General features: G+C 44.4%; 1 protein-coding gene across 1 annotated transcript in view; it reads right to left on the bottom strand.

Annotated features, from left to right (window-relative positions):
- Window positions 1-16,236: 16,236 nt before the first annotated feature.
- The window catches only part of NUAK1 (NUAK family kinase 1), a 79,963-nt gene continuing 76,430 nt past the window's right edge, over window positions 16,237-19,769 (bottom strand). Inside the window, 1 exon segment of the mRNA XM_005893682.3 lies at window positions 16,237-19,767. Coding sequence (XP_005893744.2) covers window positions 19,643-19,767 — 125 coding nt within the window. The 3' untranslated portion in view covers window positions 16,237-19,642.

Here is a 19,769-nt window from a genome sequence, read left to right as displayed (position 1 = left end):
AACAATCTCCCTCATACTAACTCATGCTCTCACCCTCCATTTCCTCATAAAATAGCAGTGATGATACCACCTCTGGGGCTGCAGTAACTAGTGAGTGAGGTCGTGTGTGTTGCATGCTTGGCACATAGTAGGTGTTCAACAATCATGTGCTTCATTCCTGTGCTCTACTGTGTAGCCCTGCTGCTGCTGCTAAGTCGCTTCAGTCATGTCTGACTCTGTGCGACCCCATAGATGGCAGCCCACCAGGCTCCCCCATCCCTGGGATTCTCCAGGCAAGAACACTGGAGTGGGTTGTCATTTCCTTCTCTAATGCATGAAAGTGAAAAGTGAAAGTGAAGTCACTCAGTTGTGTCCGACTCTTCGCAACCCCATGGACTGCAGCCTACCAGGCTCCTCCATCCATGGGATTTTCCAGGCAAGAGCACTGGAGTGGGGTGCCATCGCCTTCTCCACTGTGTAGCCCTAGGTGTGCACCAAATAGCAAGTGTTTATGTATTGAATATTTGTCTCATATATACTTGAATATTGAATGTGTATTTATATCTTTATTGAATATATAGGTTGCTGTTGTTCAGTCACTAAGTTGTGTCCAACTCTTTGAGACCCCACAGACTGCAGGACTCCAGGTTCCTCTGTCCTTCACAATCTCCCAGAGTTTGCTCAAATTCATGTCCATTGAGTCAGTGATGCTATCTAACCATCTCATCCTCTCCCAGCACCTTCTTCTTTTGCCTTCAATCTTTCCCAGAATCAGGGTCTTTCCCAAAGCATTGGCTCTTCCCATCAGGTGGCCAAAATATTCAGCTTCAACATCAGTCCTTTCAGTGAATATTCAGGATTGCTTTCCTTTAGGATAGACTGGTTTGAATATATAGGTATATATTGAATATTTATCATAAATAAATGCCTCCATGAACCAATTCTTGTCAGTGCCACTAGTCATCCTCAAAGATAACTTATTGGGGAATCACCTGAGGCAGTTTTTGAATTGGGGTTTCCCTCTCTGGGGGTCTGAGCTTAGTTGTTTCCATCTAGCTTGGCCTTCACACCAACATAGTAACTCAAACCTCATAATCACCGGCCAGTGCCTCTTCTGCTCCAAAAATCTTGAGTAGAAAACAGGCTCCAAATGAGAGGGGGTTTTGCTGTTGTTCTCTCTAGTGCTGGCCTGGCTCAGAGCTAAGAGGACATGTGGCAGAAGAAGAAAGGATGCTAGGTAGTACCTGGAGTGCTGAAAGCACCAGGTAGGTCCCAAGACCCAAGGAATGTTGTGACTGCTGGCTCTTCCTGGATGAGTGGGATTCTGAGGACTCCATCCCATTTCCTGGCAATGCCAGGTGGAGAAAGACAGCCAAAGGGACAAGAGAGCTGGTATCTGGTGTGAGTAGGTAGGAGAGACAGAAGGGTGAGGCTTCCTCATGCAGGGGCAGTCTCACCAGGAGGGCTCAGACATCCCTTGTCTGAGTCTAACATAATCACATCTATGAAGTCCCTTTGCCATTAAGACTTGAGTCTTATAGGGGCTGTAATTCAGCCCACCACATCTTCCTCTCCTAACCTACTCTGCCAAGCCTTAAATTTCTCTCCTTGCTCATTGACCAGCTTAAACCAGGTTTGGAAAGAAAGAAGAAAGTGGAAGCAAGTGAAGTCGCTCAAGTCACTGACTCTGCGACCCCATGAACTGTAACCTGCCAGGCTCCTCTGTCCATGGAATTTTCCAGGCAAGAATACTGGAGTGGGTTGCCACCTCCTTCTCCAGGGGATCTTCCTGACCCTGGAATCGAACTCAGGTCTCCCACATTGCAGGGAGACTTCTTACCATGTAAGCCACCAGGGAAGTGGTTTGCCTCCCTTAAATAGATTGACTGATTAGTCAAACCTTGAGTTATTTCACAGACAGCACTGCACCTGTTCAAGTTGGGTGTCCAAGTCTCCAGGATGACCCAGAACCCAGAACCTTCAGTCTACAGAGCTCAAAGAATAGAAATGCTGCCACCAGAACCCTTTACAAAGCAAGGAGTGCTGCAGTAAGGAAAATCTGGCCTCCAGCAGCCCAAGTAGCTAATATGGACTGATTGGAGACTAGCCAATCAGCTTCCATGTTTTAAATTCCCTGAACCCTTTAAATTTCACCCTAGATTCTGGATCAGGGAAACAGACTTGTGAGCTTGGCCTCCTGTCTCCTTGCCAATCGACCTCTCAATACAGCTCTTTCTTCTCTCAAAAGCCAGTGCCATAATATTGGCTTCTTTGTGCGTCACATAGTGAGCTCCTGCTCAGTAACACTAAGACTGTTGATCTGTCCTAGAAAATGTTTTACAAGCGTGATCCGATCTGTGTTTTAGAGAGATGCCTGTGGTGGCAGTGTGCAGGAGGGAATGAGGAAAGAAGAAGGCAGTATGCAGGAGGGAGTGGGGAAGAAAGAAAGAAAGATTAGCTGGGGTGGGAGAGGATAAGGGTGAAAACCAGGACGCTGGCAGTGGGAGCAGACATGGCATGGAGGGTGATGGAGAAACCGACTGGAGATGGAGGTGGAGAGCCGGCTCTTCCTAGTTTCCGTCCTCATCTGATGCCTTCAAGCAAAGCGGGAAACTAGGGAGGAAGAAAAGCAGGTTTGCTGGGTGGGGAAAAAGTGGCTTTTATTCTAGTGCGTTGCATGGGAGAGGCCTGAAAAATATCACAGTTAACATGCATCCCCAGGTCCCAGGAGGAGGCAGAGGGACTTAAGAAAACAAAAGTTAAAGCCAAAAACAGTCAAAGGAAAGGGAAGGAGGAGGGGTTGGGAGGGAGTGGGAAGCACAGTCAAGGAGGGAGAATTCAGAGCGTCTCAAACACGTGAGAGCGCTGCGGAGGACTCAGATCCTGCCGGCTCCATCCGACATGTGACTTCAAGTTCCCATCTGCTGCCTAATCATCCACGCCAGCCATTGCTTCCAGAGCACAAGGCTCTTAAGCTTCCCGGCAAAGCTGCAGCTCGGCACCGGCCGGCTGGCCTGATTTCGCAGAGATAAAGGCTGCTTGCGGGGACTTCATGGAACTCCAGATGGCACTCTGGGATGCCTGCCCGCATGCCTTATGCTTCCCAGTTCAGTTCAGTCGCTCAGTTGTGTCCAAGTCTTTGCGACCCCACAGACTGCAGCACACCATTCCTCCCTGTTTGTCACCAACTTCCAAAGCTTGCTCAAACTCGTGTCCATCAAGACAGTGATGCCATCCAACCATCTCATCCTATGTCGTCCCCTTCTCCTCCTGCTTTCAATCTTCCCCAGCATCAGGGTCTTTTCCAATGAGTCAGTTCTGGGAAGTCAGTTATGCTTCCCAGGCCCCTGAATTCTCCTCTTTTCCTGCTTCCCATCCCCAAACGGCCTACACAGCAGCCCTTTATCTGTCTCCTTCCTCCTGCATCTGCCCTGTGAAGCCGTGGAAAGATCATGGACTCAGGAACCCAACAGACTTAGGTTAGTACCTTCACCAGCTATGTAGCCTCAAGCAAGTTTCTTAACCTCTCTGAGGCTCGGCTTCTTCACACAGAGAAAGAAATCAGCAATACCGGTGTCAATAGGCCTGTTGCGAGTAAATTGCCTAATACAGTGCAAAGTAGAAACCCAATCAGGGTCAGTCCCCATATCCTGCCTGACACACAGCCTGTGGCTCTCTTTTCAGAAGCAGTAAAGCTACAACCACAAGCCCCAGGGCCAGAATGACAGTGATGAGCACAAGCTTTACAGTGAGAAGGAAGGAGTTACCATCTGTCTTTGTCACTTCTCATTGATGTAATTGTGGGCTCATCATCTATCTAACCTCTCTGAGCCTTGTCTTCCTCGTCCAGGAAATAGAGGCAGTAATAGCTCATGCCTGTGCTGAGGATCTACCATGTGCCCCTCCAGAAGTACTCGCCACCTTTTGCCATGTGCTCTGAGCCCTTAGAAGGTGTCGATCACATCAGAAGATGTCCCTGCCCTGTGGGTCCCATTGAAGTTCGGCTGAGGGCTGGGTGGCAGGGGGGGTAACTACTGGCAGATCAGAGGAAGGGAGAAGAGTGTTGGCTCGGTCAGTGCCAAGCTCCCTCCCTTCAGGGTCACTGTGGAGCAGTATGGTGCCCAGGTCGCCAGTCCCGGGGGAAGGCTCTAGACACTTCTACCCCCACTGCATCTTGTTACCAGAGCCATCAGGAACACAGTGCAGTCAAATACTGGGTGGAGCAAAGCTTTACTTTCACAGAGAAGAGATGGGACAAGGTCAGCTTCCAACAGTGGGTGTGGGTCCCCCCTGGCTGTCGGGTCTCTCTCGGTGCTGGGTACAGGGCAATTGGCCTCTGTGGACTCCTCTGTGCCACCGTGGAAGGAGCCTGTTCCCTCCCCGAGGACAGGTCCCACAGCGCTGCTGGCCAGGTGCCATGTGACACACACGCTTTAGAAAAAGAGCACCCATTGTGCCTGAAGCATGGAAAGATAATCCCACAGAGTGGGAGGCCCAGCGCAGGTGGGGTGGGCCCTTTCTCACGAAGGAAGCCATCAGTAGGCAGCTGAGTGGAGGCTCAAAGACGGCCGGCCGGAGACCAGCTTTCCCAACGGTCCCCCCAGCTGCCGCTTCCCTTGATGACAGCTCCTGTCCTTCCAGAGTCCAGCACCTGCCCCCTTCATCACACAGACCTCACTACCCCTGGGGACTTCGGAAATTGTCCTTTAATTAAAATATCAAGTTATCCTGTTTCACGCCAGGACCCTGCCTAAAGCTGATAAGGGATGAATTGATTAAAAGATGCCAAGGGCTTTAAAAAATTTCTGGTATAAACACTAAATGTCAGCTTTTATGTTACTTCATAGGGATTCTGTGAAAATTTAATGAGATTATTTTTGTAAAGTGCTTGGTAAACGTGTCTGACACAAAGGAAGACCCCAGCTAATGGCAGTACTAGGAGAGTGTTTATTCTTCCTGCTTTGACAAAGGGGAGGGAACTCCTTTCCTACATAACAGAGGGAATAGCAGGACTATTTTATCCTTCTCTTCACCCCTCTCTCCTATGGGACAGAACGATCAGCTGGTGAGACCAGAAGAAGTGCACAGAGCAAGGTCATCCAAGGACACTTTGGGTCACTCCCTTGCTCAGCATCCACCCACAGGAGCCTCGGGTTCCTCCCTTGTGCCAGGTGAGGCATCTTGGGTGGAGGAGGCTATGTTCATCAGTTGCTCTGCCTCTCACTGTTTCACGTTCACCTTAAGAGAAGACGCAAAAAGGCTCCGTATGGTCTAAGGGCTAAGCTGTAGTCTCTAATTTTGCTTGATCATCAATATAGCTAATGATAAAGCTAACACCTGGGGCAGTTTTCAGAAAAAATGAAATTGTTACCCTATCTTAAACTAGAAGTTGATTCGGTATCATCATCACCATCATCATTATTATTGTTGTTATTCTACTAAAAAATAACTTGCAAACAAAAGAGAAGTAGCATTCGTTGCTTGGCTTTTTGAGAAAATATGCCATATGAACCTATTTTTGCAGAACTTGTCAAATCTTAGTCTTCCTCTAAAGTATAAACAAAGTTCTTGGGGCCAAAGATGCTATATATTCAAACTTATTCCTTAATATGGTAAACACTGTGGATATTTGTCATCCACCTAGCTGCCTAACACCTCTGGACTCTCACCCTTTGTCCAAAGAAGTCCTCATCTTACGAGGCTTAGTGCAAGGTAGAGGTTGTTATAGAAACCAGATAGTCATGTCCCTTGATGCTAGGGTACAGGCATGTGACCCAGTTCCCATGAGTTAGACAAACCCATGCCCAGCTTTGACCCACAGGCAGACCCCACATGGAGTCTATATTCTAGAAATGGAGGTGGCTGCTATCTCCAATTTTCAGCGGCATCTGTGACAAATATTGTATCATTAGTGGCCTGTCCCCAGCATCACCTTGTCAGATGTTGGCAGGGCAAGCGGGAATGTCTGGAACTGGCTGGGGAATCTCTACCTAATAAAATCTACAGCAAACTATTTCTGTACCTGCAGTCTCAACGTCTGGCCCTCCCAAAGTTTCTATGTTTACAAAGTAGCCTTTAATAATTTCCATTTCTACATAAAAGACCCAGAATTTGATTCTAATGTTTGAAGCTAAGAACTCTGAATGATACAGCCATTGAAATGACAGCCTCTTGGACCATGAACAACATGAGGGCAGAGGCCAAGTCTGTCTTGATCACCACTGCACCACTAAGCGTTCTCTTTGGCTTTTTCTTCCAGGTTATGCTCAGAAACTGTATCAGACAAGAATTCTCTGGGCGCAAGTGACAGAAATCCAAATCGAGTTAATTAAGCCTGCCCCCAAAGAGACTAACTCTTATAACTCAAGCCTTGGGCTACTGTTGTCTTTCTGCTCAGTTGTGTCCAACTCTTTGTGACCCCATGGACTGTAGCCAGCCAGGTTCCTCTTTCCATGGAATTTTTCAGGCAAGATACTGGAGTGGGTTATCATTTCCTCCTCCGGGGGATCTTCCTGACCCAGGGATTCAACCCAAGTCTCCTGTGTCTCCTGCATCGGCAGGTGGATTCTTTACTACTAGCACTATCTGCGAAGCCCACTGTTTGCTTTAGGGACAGCTGAACCCAGAAGTTCAAACGATGCTGCAGCACACATTCCATTACTTTTCTTGGTTCTTTTTTTTTTTTTTTTTCTCACTTGGCTTCATTCTCAGGTCATCTTTCTTATCACTTGGTTATAAAACTGCCACCCTTCATATCTCTAGGTTTACCTCATTCTTACCGTGATTCCAGAAAGAAAAGGAAAAAACACAAACCCCTCTCTCGAAATATTCACACCTGATCACCCAAATGACACTGACTGACCTCGTTTGGGTTTTGGAGTAAATCTGGGACCCATCATTGGATCCAGGAGAAGGAGAATTCCAACTCATTAGAGTGGGTAAAGCACTCACTTGTGCAGCGCAGAAGGTCATTACAGCTGGTGGCACCTCACAGGAGTCACATTGCTTTAGGAGGGACTATTCCCAAAGGAAAGTGACACAGAACATGCAGAAATGACAAAAAGGGCAGATTTCCACCTGGGAACCATAAGCGGCACAGAGTCGGTAGTCAATAAAAGCCAGTAGAAAGGAAACAAAAAGTCTTCTCCTAAAACCAGTATATTTTTCTCTCTCTCTCCTATCTCACTGGCCCATACATTCACATACAAGGAAGTGGATTCAAACAGTCCTGGGATCCTTGGAAAGTGGAAGACGATCACCCCACTATTACTTAGGCAACAAAGCTGAAGTCTCTTGTTACATCAGGAGGAAAAGACAAACCGTGAACTGAGGCATAAACTTCCTATTGTGAGGCCCCTAACTGGCAGACAGTGAATACCTCATCATTCTCAAGTAGATCATAAGCTTCAGGAAGCTTTCAGTAAATATCCTTTTATGTTGACATGAATAAAGTTGATAAGGTGTGGGCTATGTTTGAGGTAGTAGAGACTGAAAAGAGAAAAAAAAAAAAAACCCTGTGTTTCTGATGTCCCTTTGCATCTCACTCATTTCCAGATACTGACATTGAACCACCACAACGAGCCAAGTATCATATTCCCAAAATATCTGCCAGACATTCTTGCCATTTCAGCCTTATTGAATTACAATGTGGTGCAGCCTTAGAAATATAAATCATGGAGAAGCAGGAAATGCATTTATTTCATTAACCCATGTAGCCTTCATTTAAGGCCTGCTTAAGCCTCTCTTAGGAACAGCTCTGCAACCTCACCCTGCAAATACATTACATTTTGCTTTCCAGCTGCCGCAGACCTAGTGATAGACCATCATTTAAGTCCTGCCTCTCCTCAAAAGTCCTTTCTTTCCAATGCAGTTGCCCAGATGGAGTGCAGAGCTTTAAGATGAGAACATCTTTGTATGTTTTTGTTTGTCATTTCTTGGTCTCCTGGGCAGTTGTTGGCCAGACTTGCTTTTCGCTTCCATTCCAATCAACCAGCCACATAGGGGAAGAACTCATTCCTAAGTTTGGCAACAAACATCTGGATGACATGCAAGAGCCCTGATGACCTTTGGCACAGAACTTGGTGCTCTGTGGAGGGGCTGCATAAGCAAGATGCTCAATTGATTGCACGAGTAATGAAGATGGATGATTCGGTCATAGCAAGCAACTTTGCATGCTTAGATGACAGAGCAGATTTTAGGATTGGAGTCTCTGGAGTTACATGGCCTGAGTTCAGATTCAGGCCATGCACTTACCAGCTGAATGACTTGAGTCCATGACTCCCCTTCTCCAAGCATCCATTTTCTCAGTGGAATTAATGTTTGCCTCCAGGGCCTGTTGAGAGGCAGCTTCAAGGAAAAAGATAGTATGGAGGGAACTTGTAACCCAGGGGTCCCCAACCTCTAAGATCTAATGCCTGATCCTCTAAGGTGGAGCTGCTGTAATAATGACAGAAATAAAGTGCACAATAAATGTAGTGTGTTTGAATCATCCTGAAACCATCCCCCACTCCTTCCAATGGAAGGAAATTATCTTCCATGAAACCAGTCCCTGGTACCAAAATGTTGGGAACCATTGCTGTAACCTACAAAACATTACTTGCTTTGTTATTATGACACCCAGACCGAAAAAGGCAAGAAACATATGCTTGCCTCAAGTGGCTCAGCTTGAGGCAAATTTCAGAATGTATCCTTGCCACCTTTCCTGTGAGAATTTCTTTGTTTTCTCATCCAGTCCCATTTCCCAAGGAGCCATGTTGGTCTGCATTCTTATTCTCAGTTAGCCTTTAATACATTTCTCCTGAAGCACTGATGGCTGGCTTATGTTCAGTGGCTTGATATGTGATTCCTCCTGGGGGTTATGGTGCTTAATCAGGAAGGAGACCCTAACTTCTCTCCTAACCACTAGAGACCTCACCAGAGTCCAGGGAGACATTCTGAAAACGTCACCATCTGGGCATTTCCCACACGATCACATTAAAGTTTTGGGAGAATGAATAAGGAGAAGAAGAAGAAAGCAAAAGAGAACCTAAGAGGAGTTACTTCTTGTCCCCCAGCATGAAGAAAAGCCTAGTGTCTGGGATGTGGTAGTTATTCCATAATCTTGAATGGATAAATAATGATAGAGAGAATGAATGAGCAAATTAAGTGAAGAGCCACCCTGCATATTCTTCAGTCACAAGTAAAAAGAATAAATGAAAGCTCACTTTGGCAGGGCACCTATGAGAAGTTGGCACCTATGTAGCCAACTACAATGGCAAGCTCCTGGACTAATCCTCTTTGCTGGAATTACCAGTAAGCAGAATAATCAACTTGCCTTTCACTGACAGGATTTTTACCTGCCTGCTTTCCAGAGTGTGTTTTTAAACAGAGGGTGGGGATGGTGAAGAGGAACATGATCTTAGTAACATTGAAAGCCACAGGCTCTAAATTCTGTCATATCTGAGTCTAAGATCCAGTTCTGCCATGAATTATTTCTGTGTTTGGACAAATAACTAAACTTCAACTTCTATCTGTGAAGGAGAAACTCCTGTGGGATACGCCTTGCCCCACTGGTTTTTTGTTTTGTTTATATTTTTTTCTTTTACCAAAAAACCCTGCAAGACAGGGCAAATATATTAAACAGTTGTTTGCAGACATTAGACAATAAGCAACCTAGGACTATAATTGCCAATAGAAAGGAAAAAATGAGGTAACCAGAGGGCAGTTTCTGGTGAGAATCACCAGGAAGGGGAACCAGAGAAAATGACGGTACTCAGGAAGACCATGAAGACTAAGGCAGCTCGATTTGGGTCACAGAGTGCTGGAGAGGAGGGCACTGTGCAAAGAAAGATCTCCAGAAGTCTGCACAGGGACACTAATTTGCTAATGTGTAGGGGGAAAGTAAGCAAAGAAAAATAACATGAAAGAGAACTTTCTCGGGAGCAGCAAACCAAACAACTTCTGAGCTTACCCAGGCTGGAAATAATTCAAATTCCCACCAGCCAGAGTACAGAGACATTGATGAATTCATGTAAGTACCCAAAAGTACTTTTAGAGATGAAAGTAACAATATCTGAAAATCACACATCTAAAAATTTCACTAGATGAAATTAACAGCAGATTAAATACTATCAAAGAAAAGTGAACTTGAAGACATACTCCCCTGCCCGCAAAAAAAAAAAAAATCCAAAACAAAGCACAGAAAGACTAAAAAATATGCCAACAAAGGCTCATTGTTTTAAAGAATAAAATGTGTGAACAATATCAAGCAGTATAACATATATAACTTGAGTTCTGGAAAGAGAATAAATATGAAGAGTATCTGAATACATAATGGCAATTTTAAAATCAAAATTTTAGCAAAAACAATAGACTTATAAATGTAAGTAGGTCAATGAACCCAAAGGATAAACACACAAAAAAAGCATACCAAGAGAAATCAGAGCCAAATTACTTTAGAAAAAGTGATAACTAGAAAACATGAAATGTTGTTCAGAAAAAAAAGACATGCTAGACACGCTATACACAGAGAAGAAAGAGGAAAATTTTCATAGACTTCTCATCAGAAACTATGGAAACCAGAAGACAGTGGCATATCTTTAAAGAACAAAAAATAAAAACTGTCACCTAAAATGTTATAACTGGAGAATATCTTTCCAAACTAAAGTTGAAGATTTTTGTCAGACAAAAGCTCAGAGAAGTTGTTACCAGCTAATCATTACTAAAAGAAATATTAATGAAAGTTTTTTCATAAAGAAGGAAAATGATACCAGAAAGAGAAACTTGGCACACAAAGTAATAAAAATACAGCAAAAGTGAAATCAGGAGTACACGTGAATTATATGGTCTGATTCTTTAATGAAGCTAACTCTATTTTAAAGATAATATTAAGATAATTAAAACAAACAGTAATGTACTGTGAGGTTTAAAACATGTAAAAGTAAAATGGGTAAAAACAGTAGAGGAAGTGAAAGTTTTTACATTATATCAAGTGGTATAATATTATTTGAAGGTAGATTGTGATTAAAGTTGGATGCAGTAAACTGCAGAGCCATCAGTTTACCAAAAAAAAAAGGTCTGTCCTCACTCTGATATGTAGTTGTGAAGATCTGGGGGATTTCTAGCCATCCTTGGGCCATATTTTTGCAAGTTTCGGGAAAATAATCTCTCCATATACTCCATGTGGGCTTCTGTGGCTTGGGATGACACAGCCGTCTACCTCCGTGGCATCATCTCCAGTCATTTTCCTAATATTCCTCTGCTCCAGTCACCCTGGTCCTTGTTTCCTCTTGAGTTCCTCAAATGTACTCCTTACTCAAAGCCTTTGCACTTGATGCTTCCTCTGGCTGAATACTTTCTCAGTACACAGCTGCAGGGCTTACTGCGTAACTGTCACCTAATCAATAAAGCTTTCTCTGACAACCGTACCAAAAATACTGCTCCTCATCCCATCCCCATTTCCTTGTCCTGCTTTATTTCTTCCATTGACTCATCATCATCTGTCACATTGTGTGTGTGTTTGTTTGTTGCCTGTCTCCTCCGACCCACCATGATTCTGGATCCCAAAAGGACCTGAGCATGTGATTATGAGTTGTTTCTCTCAAAGGGGAAGCATTTTCCCCCAAGTGTCTTAATTCATCATCATGATGCCCCAAATGGTGTTTATGAGAAGTCAGCCTAAAGCAGCACCCACTACCTGGGACCATCTGTACTTCATAGGGATTAAAGCCACAGCCATGGCCTCCTTGGAGCTAACCAGCAGGCTTGGTTCAGAGGTCCACATCTGGCTTTCTGCTTTGCATGCATCTTTCATCTGGGCTCCAAAGTCTGATGGCTGATGCTTCTGGAATGCCCTAGGCACTGCTGAATCAGATGTTATTTAGCTTCAGTGATTCACAAATTCCAATTTGCAGGACTTTCTCAGGATGGCCATTTTGGGGAGCTCCTTTTCTCCATTGCCTCGTAAATGAATTTTTCCCACCCTGAATTTCACCTAACCGCAAGGAGTTCCTCTGGAAGTCCAACTGGAACCATGCCTGTACAATGGCCCCCTGCTCTAGGCTTTGAAGACACGGTGATGCTCTGCATCTTGTGTGATTGAAGATGCTGTTGCTGTGCCTGACCCTAAGCACATCCATGCAACCCAGACTGATATCCTGTGTTTCCATATGTTTCCAAGAAGTTGCTTTGTGCTCTCACGTCTCTAGGAGCAGGGTTGTGTTAGGCACACTAGCACAGGAAAGAATGTGTGGAGCCCTCTTTGGGGACACACCTGATTACATAGCTTTGGACAGAAGGGACCTGGCCACTGAAGGCCTATGTCCTCTTTACTGAGTTCTAAGACCCAGCAGGTTCTCAGGATGGGAAAGACTCACTGTTCATCCCATGCCAGTCTAGCATAAACAAATCTGAGTCAACTATGTTAACTCCATCTACTGATATCAGGTCTTCTAGAACCTGATGCCAATATCAGGTCTTCTAGAACCTCCATGTTTGTTGGGAGAATGCACAGACTTGGGCCAGCATCTTCATTTCTGATGGTATCTACTTAGCTTCTGCATGGAAATGCCATTTCCATGAACAGGAATGGTGACAGGATGGGTCATGTGATCAAGGAGCCTGACTTGAAGGATCATCCCAGGTGCACAATAGAACAATTAAAGTCTTGGACTCAGAAGCTGGTCAGTCTGGTTTGTATTGGAACCCAGGTCCACATTTAACCATTGGATGATCTGGACAAGCTACTGTATGTTTCCAGGACTGCTTCCCCATCTTTGAAGTGTTAGTTGTTCAGTTGCGTCCAACTCTCTGCGATCCCATGAACTGTAGCCCACCAGCCTCCTCTGTCAATGGAATTCTCCAGGCAAGAATACTGGAGTGGGTAAGACATTCACTTCTCCAGGGGATCTTTCTGGTCCAAGGATCAAACCTGGGTCTCCTGCATTACAAGCAGATTCTTTACTCTCTCAGCCACCAGGGAAGCCCTTCATCTTTAAAAACCAGAGATAAGGAAACACAAGGAACATTAAAAGAGGTAAAGCATTAAAGGGAAGACTCAATGCTGCAGCTCAGTAGGTACCTGGTTGCTATTAACAATACTGATTTTTGTTTATGCTGCCCGCTCACCCATGGTAAACAGGTGGAAGTTATGACAGAGCCATTGTTATGGGTCCATCTGATTTTATTTTACTTTTCACTTTTTTAAGTACTATATACTTGAAGACTATGCAGGAAGTTAGGTTGGGGTCAGGTGACTGATTTCTAATGATGAACACCACATCCAGTCCTGATCATTAAGAAGTCCTGACTTGTGCTCTCTCTTGCCTTCACTGGAATAGATAGAAAAGAAGGACCCCAAGATGACAGAACCACAGGATGAAAGAAGCTCAGATCCTGGAGTGCCCACGTGGAGATGGCATGCTCAGAAGAGCTGCCCAAGTTATATTGCACTTGGTGAGACTAAGGGCCCCTGAGTAACCCACATTTCAGGGCTGGCTACTTTAATATAACATAGCCCATCCAGACTAATTGAAAAATGAAAACTAGCACAGGGAGTGGACAGAGGAGCCAGTTGGTCAAGATAGAGTTGCTATTCCCAGTCAGGTAGGGACAGGAAGTGTAAATTTTTTATCAGTAAGAAAATAACTGTCAGTTTTAAAATAAAATGGATTGCTAATTTTCTACACAATTCCTTACTGGAACCACACAGTTGTGATAGAATGGGGCAGGTTTTATGATATGAAAACTTTAGTCTGCATTTTTCTGATCTTTATAGAACATCACTGCTCCACGTCCATGCCCCAAACTTCACATGGTTCTGTGAATTTAAAAAAAAAGAACCCTCTCCATAAATGTCAATACATTGGCAGCGATTTTCTGCAGTGGAAACATATTCTCCTTGAAAATTGCATGTCCTGGCATATGTCTCGTCTGGGGACCACCTGTCAGAGGAAGCAGCCATTTGTAATTAAGGATACACAGAATCATAAATGATCACAGCCAGTTCACATTAGAACGTGGCCACATATGTTTAGCAAAACACCAGACTTCCTGGATCATGATTGTGCTATACAAATGGACCTGAATTTAACCCTATAAAGCTCTGTTTTAAAGACACTAAAGCCTTTGCATACATTGTTCCCTCTGCCTGGAATGATCACTCTTCATATAGTTAGTTCTTCATCTTCAGACCTCTCCCCAAGGGTCATCTCTTCAGGGATGCCCTCCCTGACTACTCTTTCTACAAGAGGTAGCCTTCCCTTAATTCTCTGATTCTGGGCCCTATCCATTTAATTTATAGCTGTCACTGCAATCTAATTTGGGGTGGTGTTTGTGTGTGTGGGGGGTGTTTGTTTACTATCCATTTTTGGTGTTTGTTATTTACTATCCATTTTTCCCACTAGACATAAGTAACCATGATATCCGTCCTATCTAAAATCCCAAATATATGAACTACTAAAGCCCCTGTAGTGTTTAAACCAGTCTCAGCTGAATTTTCTGATGTTATACCTGATTGTACAGCTAAAAATCTTCCTAAAAAATGTATTTCCTCTCTATATTGCCTTTCCTGATCTCTTGTTTATAAATTAAACAAGAGATCTGTGTCAGATCCTGTATTAAGTGATTTATTTCATTTAATCTTTACAATAACTCTGAAAGTTAGGATCGTTTAATGCTATTTTATAGATGAGGAAATTAATGTCCAAAAGTTGCAACAAATATGGGTCACTTTTTGTCAGGTTTACACATCCCTTCTTTTCAGACAGCAGCCCTCCCCCACTCAGTGATTCTGAAGGAGCTGTCACTCAAGTATACCACAAGGGTGGGCACATGATCCAGGCTAGCCAATCAGAGCATCTCTCTACATGGACTCTGTGATTGGGTCAGAGTGAGACATGTGACCCCAAAAAGCCAATCATGGTCCTTTTTTGGCACATAAAAGCTAATATATTAAACATCTCTCTTGACTCTAGGATCAAACTCTAAGAGGACTACATAACTCTGTTACTAGCTGGAGCTCTCTTGCTGCCATACAGAGAGAACTTGCCCCCAAATAAAGCTTACATCCGGCAAACGTCAGTGAAAAAGAGAGGAATCACTTGAACTCCTGGATCAGCTGTGCCTGAGACATACATCTTGGACTTCTCAGTTGCACGAAGCAGTAAATTTGTCTTGTTAGGTAACAGGGTCGCTTCAGTCGTGTCTGACTCTTCCCGACCGTATGGACTGTAGCCCACCAGGCTCCTTCTATCCATGGGAGTCTCCAGGCAAGAATACTGGAGTGGGTTGCCATTTCCTCCTTTAGGGGATCTTCCTGACTCTGGAATCGAACCAAAGTCTCTTATGACTCCTGTATTGCAGGCAGATTCTTTACTGCTGAGCTACCTAGGAAGCCCTAACATGGTCTAAATTGGGTTTATACCACTTGCCACTGAATAGGATGAAGCGAGCACCCATGTAGAAGCTCAATTAATACTAATTTTCTTGATTTTCCTGAAAGTTACCACTTTACATTAACCTCACATAACCTCACTGACATAGTTTACAATATGTTAGCTGTGGCAATCCAGACAGCTCTATTTTCTGGCTACCCTTTACATGTCACATTTGATTCAGCCTCTACAACAGGGTTTCCCAGGTGGCACAGTGGTAAAGAATCCACCTGCCAATGCAGAAGACATGAATTCAACCCCTGGATCAGGAAGATCCCCTGAAGAAGGAAATGGTAACCCAGTCCAGTACTCTTGCCTGGGAAATTCCATGGACAGAAGGAGCCTGGTGGTCTACAGTACATAGGGTCACAAAAGAGTCTGACACTTCTTTGCAACTAGACAACACCTGCCCAGATGGAGAGAACCCTGGCAGGGTGCAGGCAGAGGAGGCTGACATGGCAAGCAAGTGTGGCTGAGTTAACCTTTGATGCTATCTCCAGTACAGGTTGCAGGAACCTGGTCAACTTTTTGGAAACTAAAACTGAGAACATGTGAATTTGTAAGCTATCGGGTAAGCCAAGGTGGGTCATTAAAACCTGGGAGAAGAAAGTAAGGCTATGGAAACAGAATAATAAAATCGGACTGTGAGAAGGAGCAGAAAAGAGGGCCTGGATCCTACTTTTTCAATTCCTGGTTCCAACTGCACTGCCAGCTACATTTCCTCTTCTGAGAACTTTGAAGAAATTTCCCTTTTGTACTTAAGCTAATGGGTGGGTTTCTGTTACTTAATACCCAGTCTATCTCTTAACTAAGAGAAAAACAACCAAATAAAGACACAAGTTTCCAGTTCAGTTCATGGCAATTTATTTAATTTAAAAATAAAAACAAACAAAAACAAAATCAGTTTCCAATGAAAATACAAACATTTTGGGTGGTTATCCAGCTTTTTTTTTTTAATCCCCTATAGGCTGTCCTGGGCTCAAACCAATCAAATGAATGAAAACCAATTTTGACTGGAGCCATAAAGCATGTTGCACCAATTAAATTACACCAATATATTATTATAATACCTTTGAAATGCCTTTCAGACCAATAAATAAAAAAAGACAAATTCAAATAAAAAAGTCAACTTTTTATTACCAAAAAAAAAAACAGAAATTAAATAAAAGTCACAACATGGATTAAAAAAAAAAATGTGCAGTCAAGTTTCTCTCTTTTTTTTTTTTCTTCTAGGAATGATACCATGCCAGTAAATCCCTACAGAACATTTCCAGTTTGGCAATAAGCAGTCAGTCAGTCATTCACATTTGTACTCAAGACAACAGGCTTGGCCTACACTCACCTGAGTTTCACCCCAAGAGGTACTCTTTGCCATCTGCAGAAGCAGCACCTTATAACAGGGATGGAAATTCAGAGAGCACTTGGCATTTTCATTTCACCTGAGGTCTTGAAGCACTTCCTGAAAACTGATCATGCCTTGAAATTTACCTGTAAAAAGAAGTATTAACTCTACTCCTTTGGCAGATGTGTAAACTAAGACACTGAAAGGCCCACGGAGGCAAGGAAAGGACCAGGAGAGCTGACCTCGAATCTCCTGCTTGGTCCACCAGGTCATCAAAGTGTCTCTCACTTGTAATTCCATGGAAATAAATCAAGCATGATTTCCTTGGCTGGAAGGGATGAGAGGACTTACTTAAGAAGGAAGGGAGCTGCTTTGCGGTCTTTTCCCTCTATTCCAAGTTTTTTCTTTCTTTAAAAGGACAGAGTCAACATCATATCCAGAATCAGAGGACATTAGCAGAATGTCAGAACTAGGCAGGGACTTGACAGACCAGCTAATCCAGCCCTCATTGAAGAGAAAACTCAGCCCCTGAAATACTGCAGGTGCCTAAGACCACCAGCAGACTAGGACTCAATGCAGTCTCTGCCTCTGAGTGGAGAACCGTCTTTGCCACAATCCACTGTCTGGGTCTGCTGAGAAAGAGAAAATACATGTTTTCTCTTTTGGAGGCTAGGGATAGAATGACTTTCCTTAATAGTGTCACTTTTACTTAAAGATTATAAGGATGGAAAATACCAAACAGACACAATCACTTGGGCAAAAGGAAACTACATCAACCAGTAGGTAGATGTTATACCTAAGTCACACTGACAGCCACTAACTAGACAGGCTGCCATGCATGAGGGACCAGCAATGTGGCAGTATAGGCTATCCAGAAAAGGTTGCATAAAGTGATACAAGGAAGAGGGAGCTTTAGAGGTTGGAGAATGCCCTCCACGCACCCACATACCCCACATACAATTTGCTAGCTATAGGTTTTTTTCCCTTTGAACCTATATTGGAATTCAGGAAGGAGGTGGAATTGAATGAAAGGAAACCCGCAAAGCTTCCCATATTACACTACTCGGCTCAACCCGAAGGGATGCACAAGCCAAAACCCCAGAGCTGGTGACAAGGGGAGAACTGGAGCCATCTCCTTTGGCAAAGGGCAGTTTCATTCTAATTAATGTTCTTAGTGTCTGAAGGTAAATTCCAATCTCAGCTCCCCATGTTGGTTTTCCCCCCAAACACCCCCCAAGACTAGTTCTTCTTAAATATCCAGGTGGCTTTCAGAAGTTGACCATCTTGAAACAAGAGTTTCAATTAGCTGGGGCCAGTAGAATCTGAGGTCGTCCCAAACTCCCAAATATGACCATCAATCCCAAACTCAGTATCTGAAGATGTCGCACTGTGGGAGTGATGTCTTCTCACCTGCAATGTGGGTGTCCAGGAGTTACACAAGTGAGTTATGTGACTTTTCAAGATAAGAGTCCTGTCACACCTCTCGTCTGTCTTCTCCAGAACCATCAGGAAGACGTCCAGGGAAATGTTCCCTCTCCCACTTTCTTCCTCCCAACCCACTCTGCTCTTTCAGCAGCTTATTCATTTGAGTGGCTGGAACCTTTCCCTCAAAGTCTAGGGGTTCAAACCCATGACAGAGAATACCTAGATTTGAGGGGGAAAACACCTTCTGCCTGACTTGACTTTCCTCCTTCAAATATCCCACCTACGCTCTAACACCCAGAAGCAAACTCGCCTACCTCTGAGGATTCTACACTGAGTGGATGAGGAAACTGTTTACTGTGAGTAAACAGGGTAAATAGTTGAGTCAGTTATTCCTTTGGAGACTATAGCCAGTATCACATCCAATTCAAAACATTCATGCAGGTGAGAACCCACAAGGCAGCATTCCAGTTAATATTGAGACATTAAAGAAATTGACAAGTTGCCCCCTCGCTGGTATGGATCAATTTCCGTTCATTTAGAAAGATCACAGAGGGTCTCGAGCACTGTTCTACACCATAGTTTTGACCTCTGACACCACCAACTTTCCCCCTGTCCACCCTTGGGAGGTTGTGCTAAAGAGCCAGGCAGACACTAGGAAAGAAGAGGCAGACAACAAGAAGCCAAACAATCACCATGGGCTGACTCTAAGTCCTTAGCAGTGTCCAGAGCATTCTTTCTCTGACCAAGGCCCTGTCTTCCATTCAAGGTAGAGTAGCAAATTAACAAATGCCCCACGGTGGCATAAAGAGACAACATAGATCCCATGGGATCTACACTAACACTCCCAGGGCTTAGCCAGGTCAAGGATGACAACTACAAGGCATGAGTGCCCCCACACCCCTTCCCCTCCCCATGACAGCCATTACTAATCAATCACAGCACTCCTTCCCACTGGGCTACTCAAACCAATGCACCCAGCAGCCCTTATCAATTGATCACTGATTCAAGCTCAGATAACTAAAATCGACATGCCCACCCTATGCAGTCAGACCAAGCCTGCTAACAACATGAGAAGGAGCAAGCTCTGAGTGATTTCGCAACAGATGGCTATAGTCTGTCCTGCCCTCCTCCAGAAGCATGTGGATGACTTCTAGAGAAATGCTTCCTCTCCCATATGCTCCCTCCCTATCCTGGAAGTGCTGGCCAACACCACCTCCCCTGGACAGCTGGTCCCCTAGGAGATGCCATAAAGCAAAATGCCAATTAGGATCCCAATTCTAACTGGCAGTCAGCAGGACTGGCCAACTGCCCACCTCTCCCACATAGGCACTGACTCAGCTTTCAAATTTGGCCAAAGCCAAACATCATCAATCCCTTTGTCAGTCTGTTGTCACGGCCATCAAAGAGGTAACCAGCTCCAGAGCCCAGTTATCATTCCCACTCCTCTCCCTCATACCCACCCCACCCCACCCCTGCACCCCGGGAGCTAGTTGAGCTTGTTGCAGATCTCTAGCGCCTTCTTGTAGACCTGAGTCACGTCATCCATGTCCGTGAGGAGGGAGAAGCTGCTGTCTGCCAGCCGGTTCCGGTACCGCTTCAGGTACTGGGGCGGG

This window comes from Bos mutus, chromosome 5 (assembly GCF_027580195.1).
Source record: "Bos mutus isolate GX-2022 chromosome 5, NWIPB_WYAK_1.1, whole genome shotgun sequence".
NCBI classification, from domain to species: Eukaryota; Metazoa; Chordata; class Mammalia; order Artiodactyla; family Bovidae; genus Bos; species Bos mutus.
This window is presented reverse-complemented; position numbering and strand designations above follow the sequence as displayed.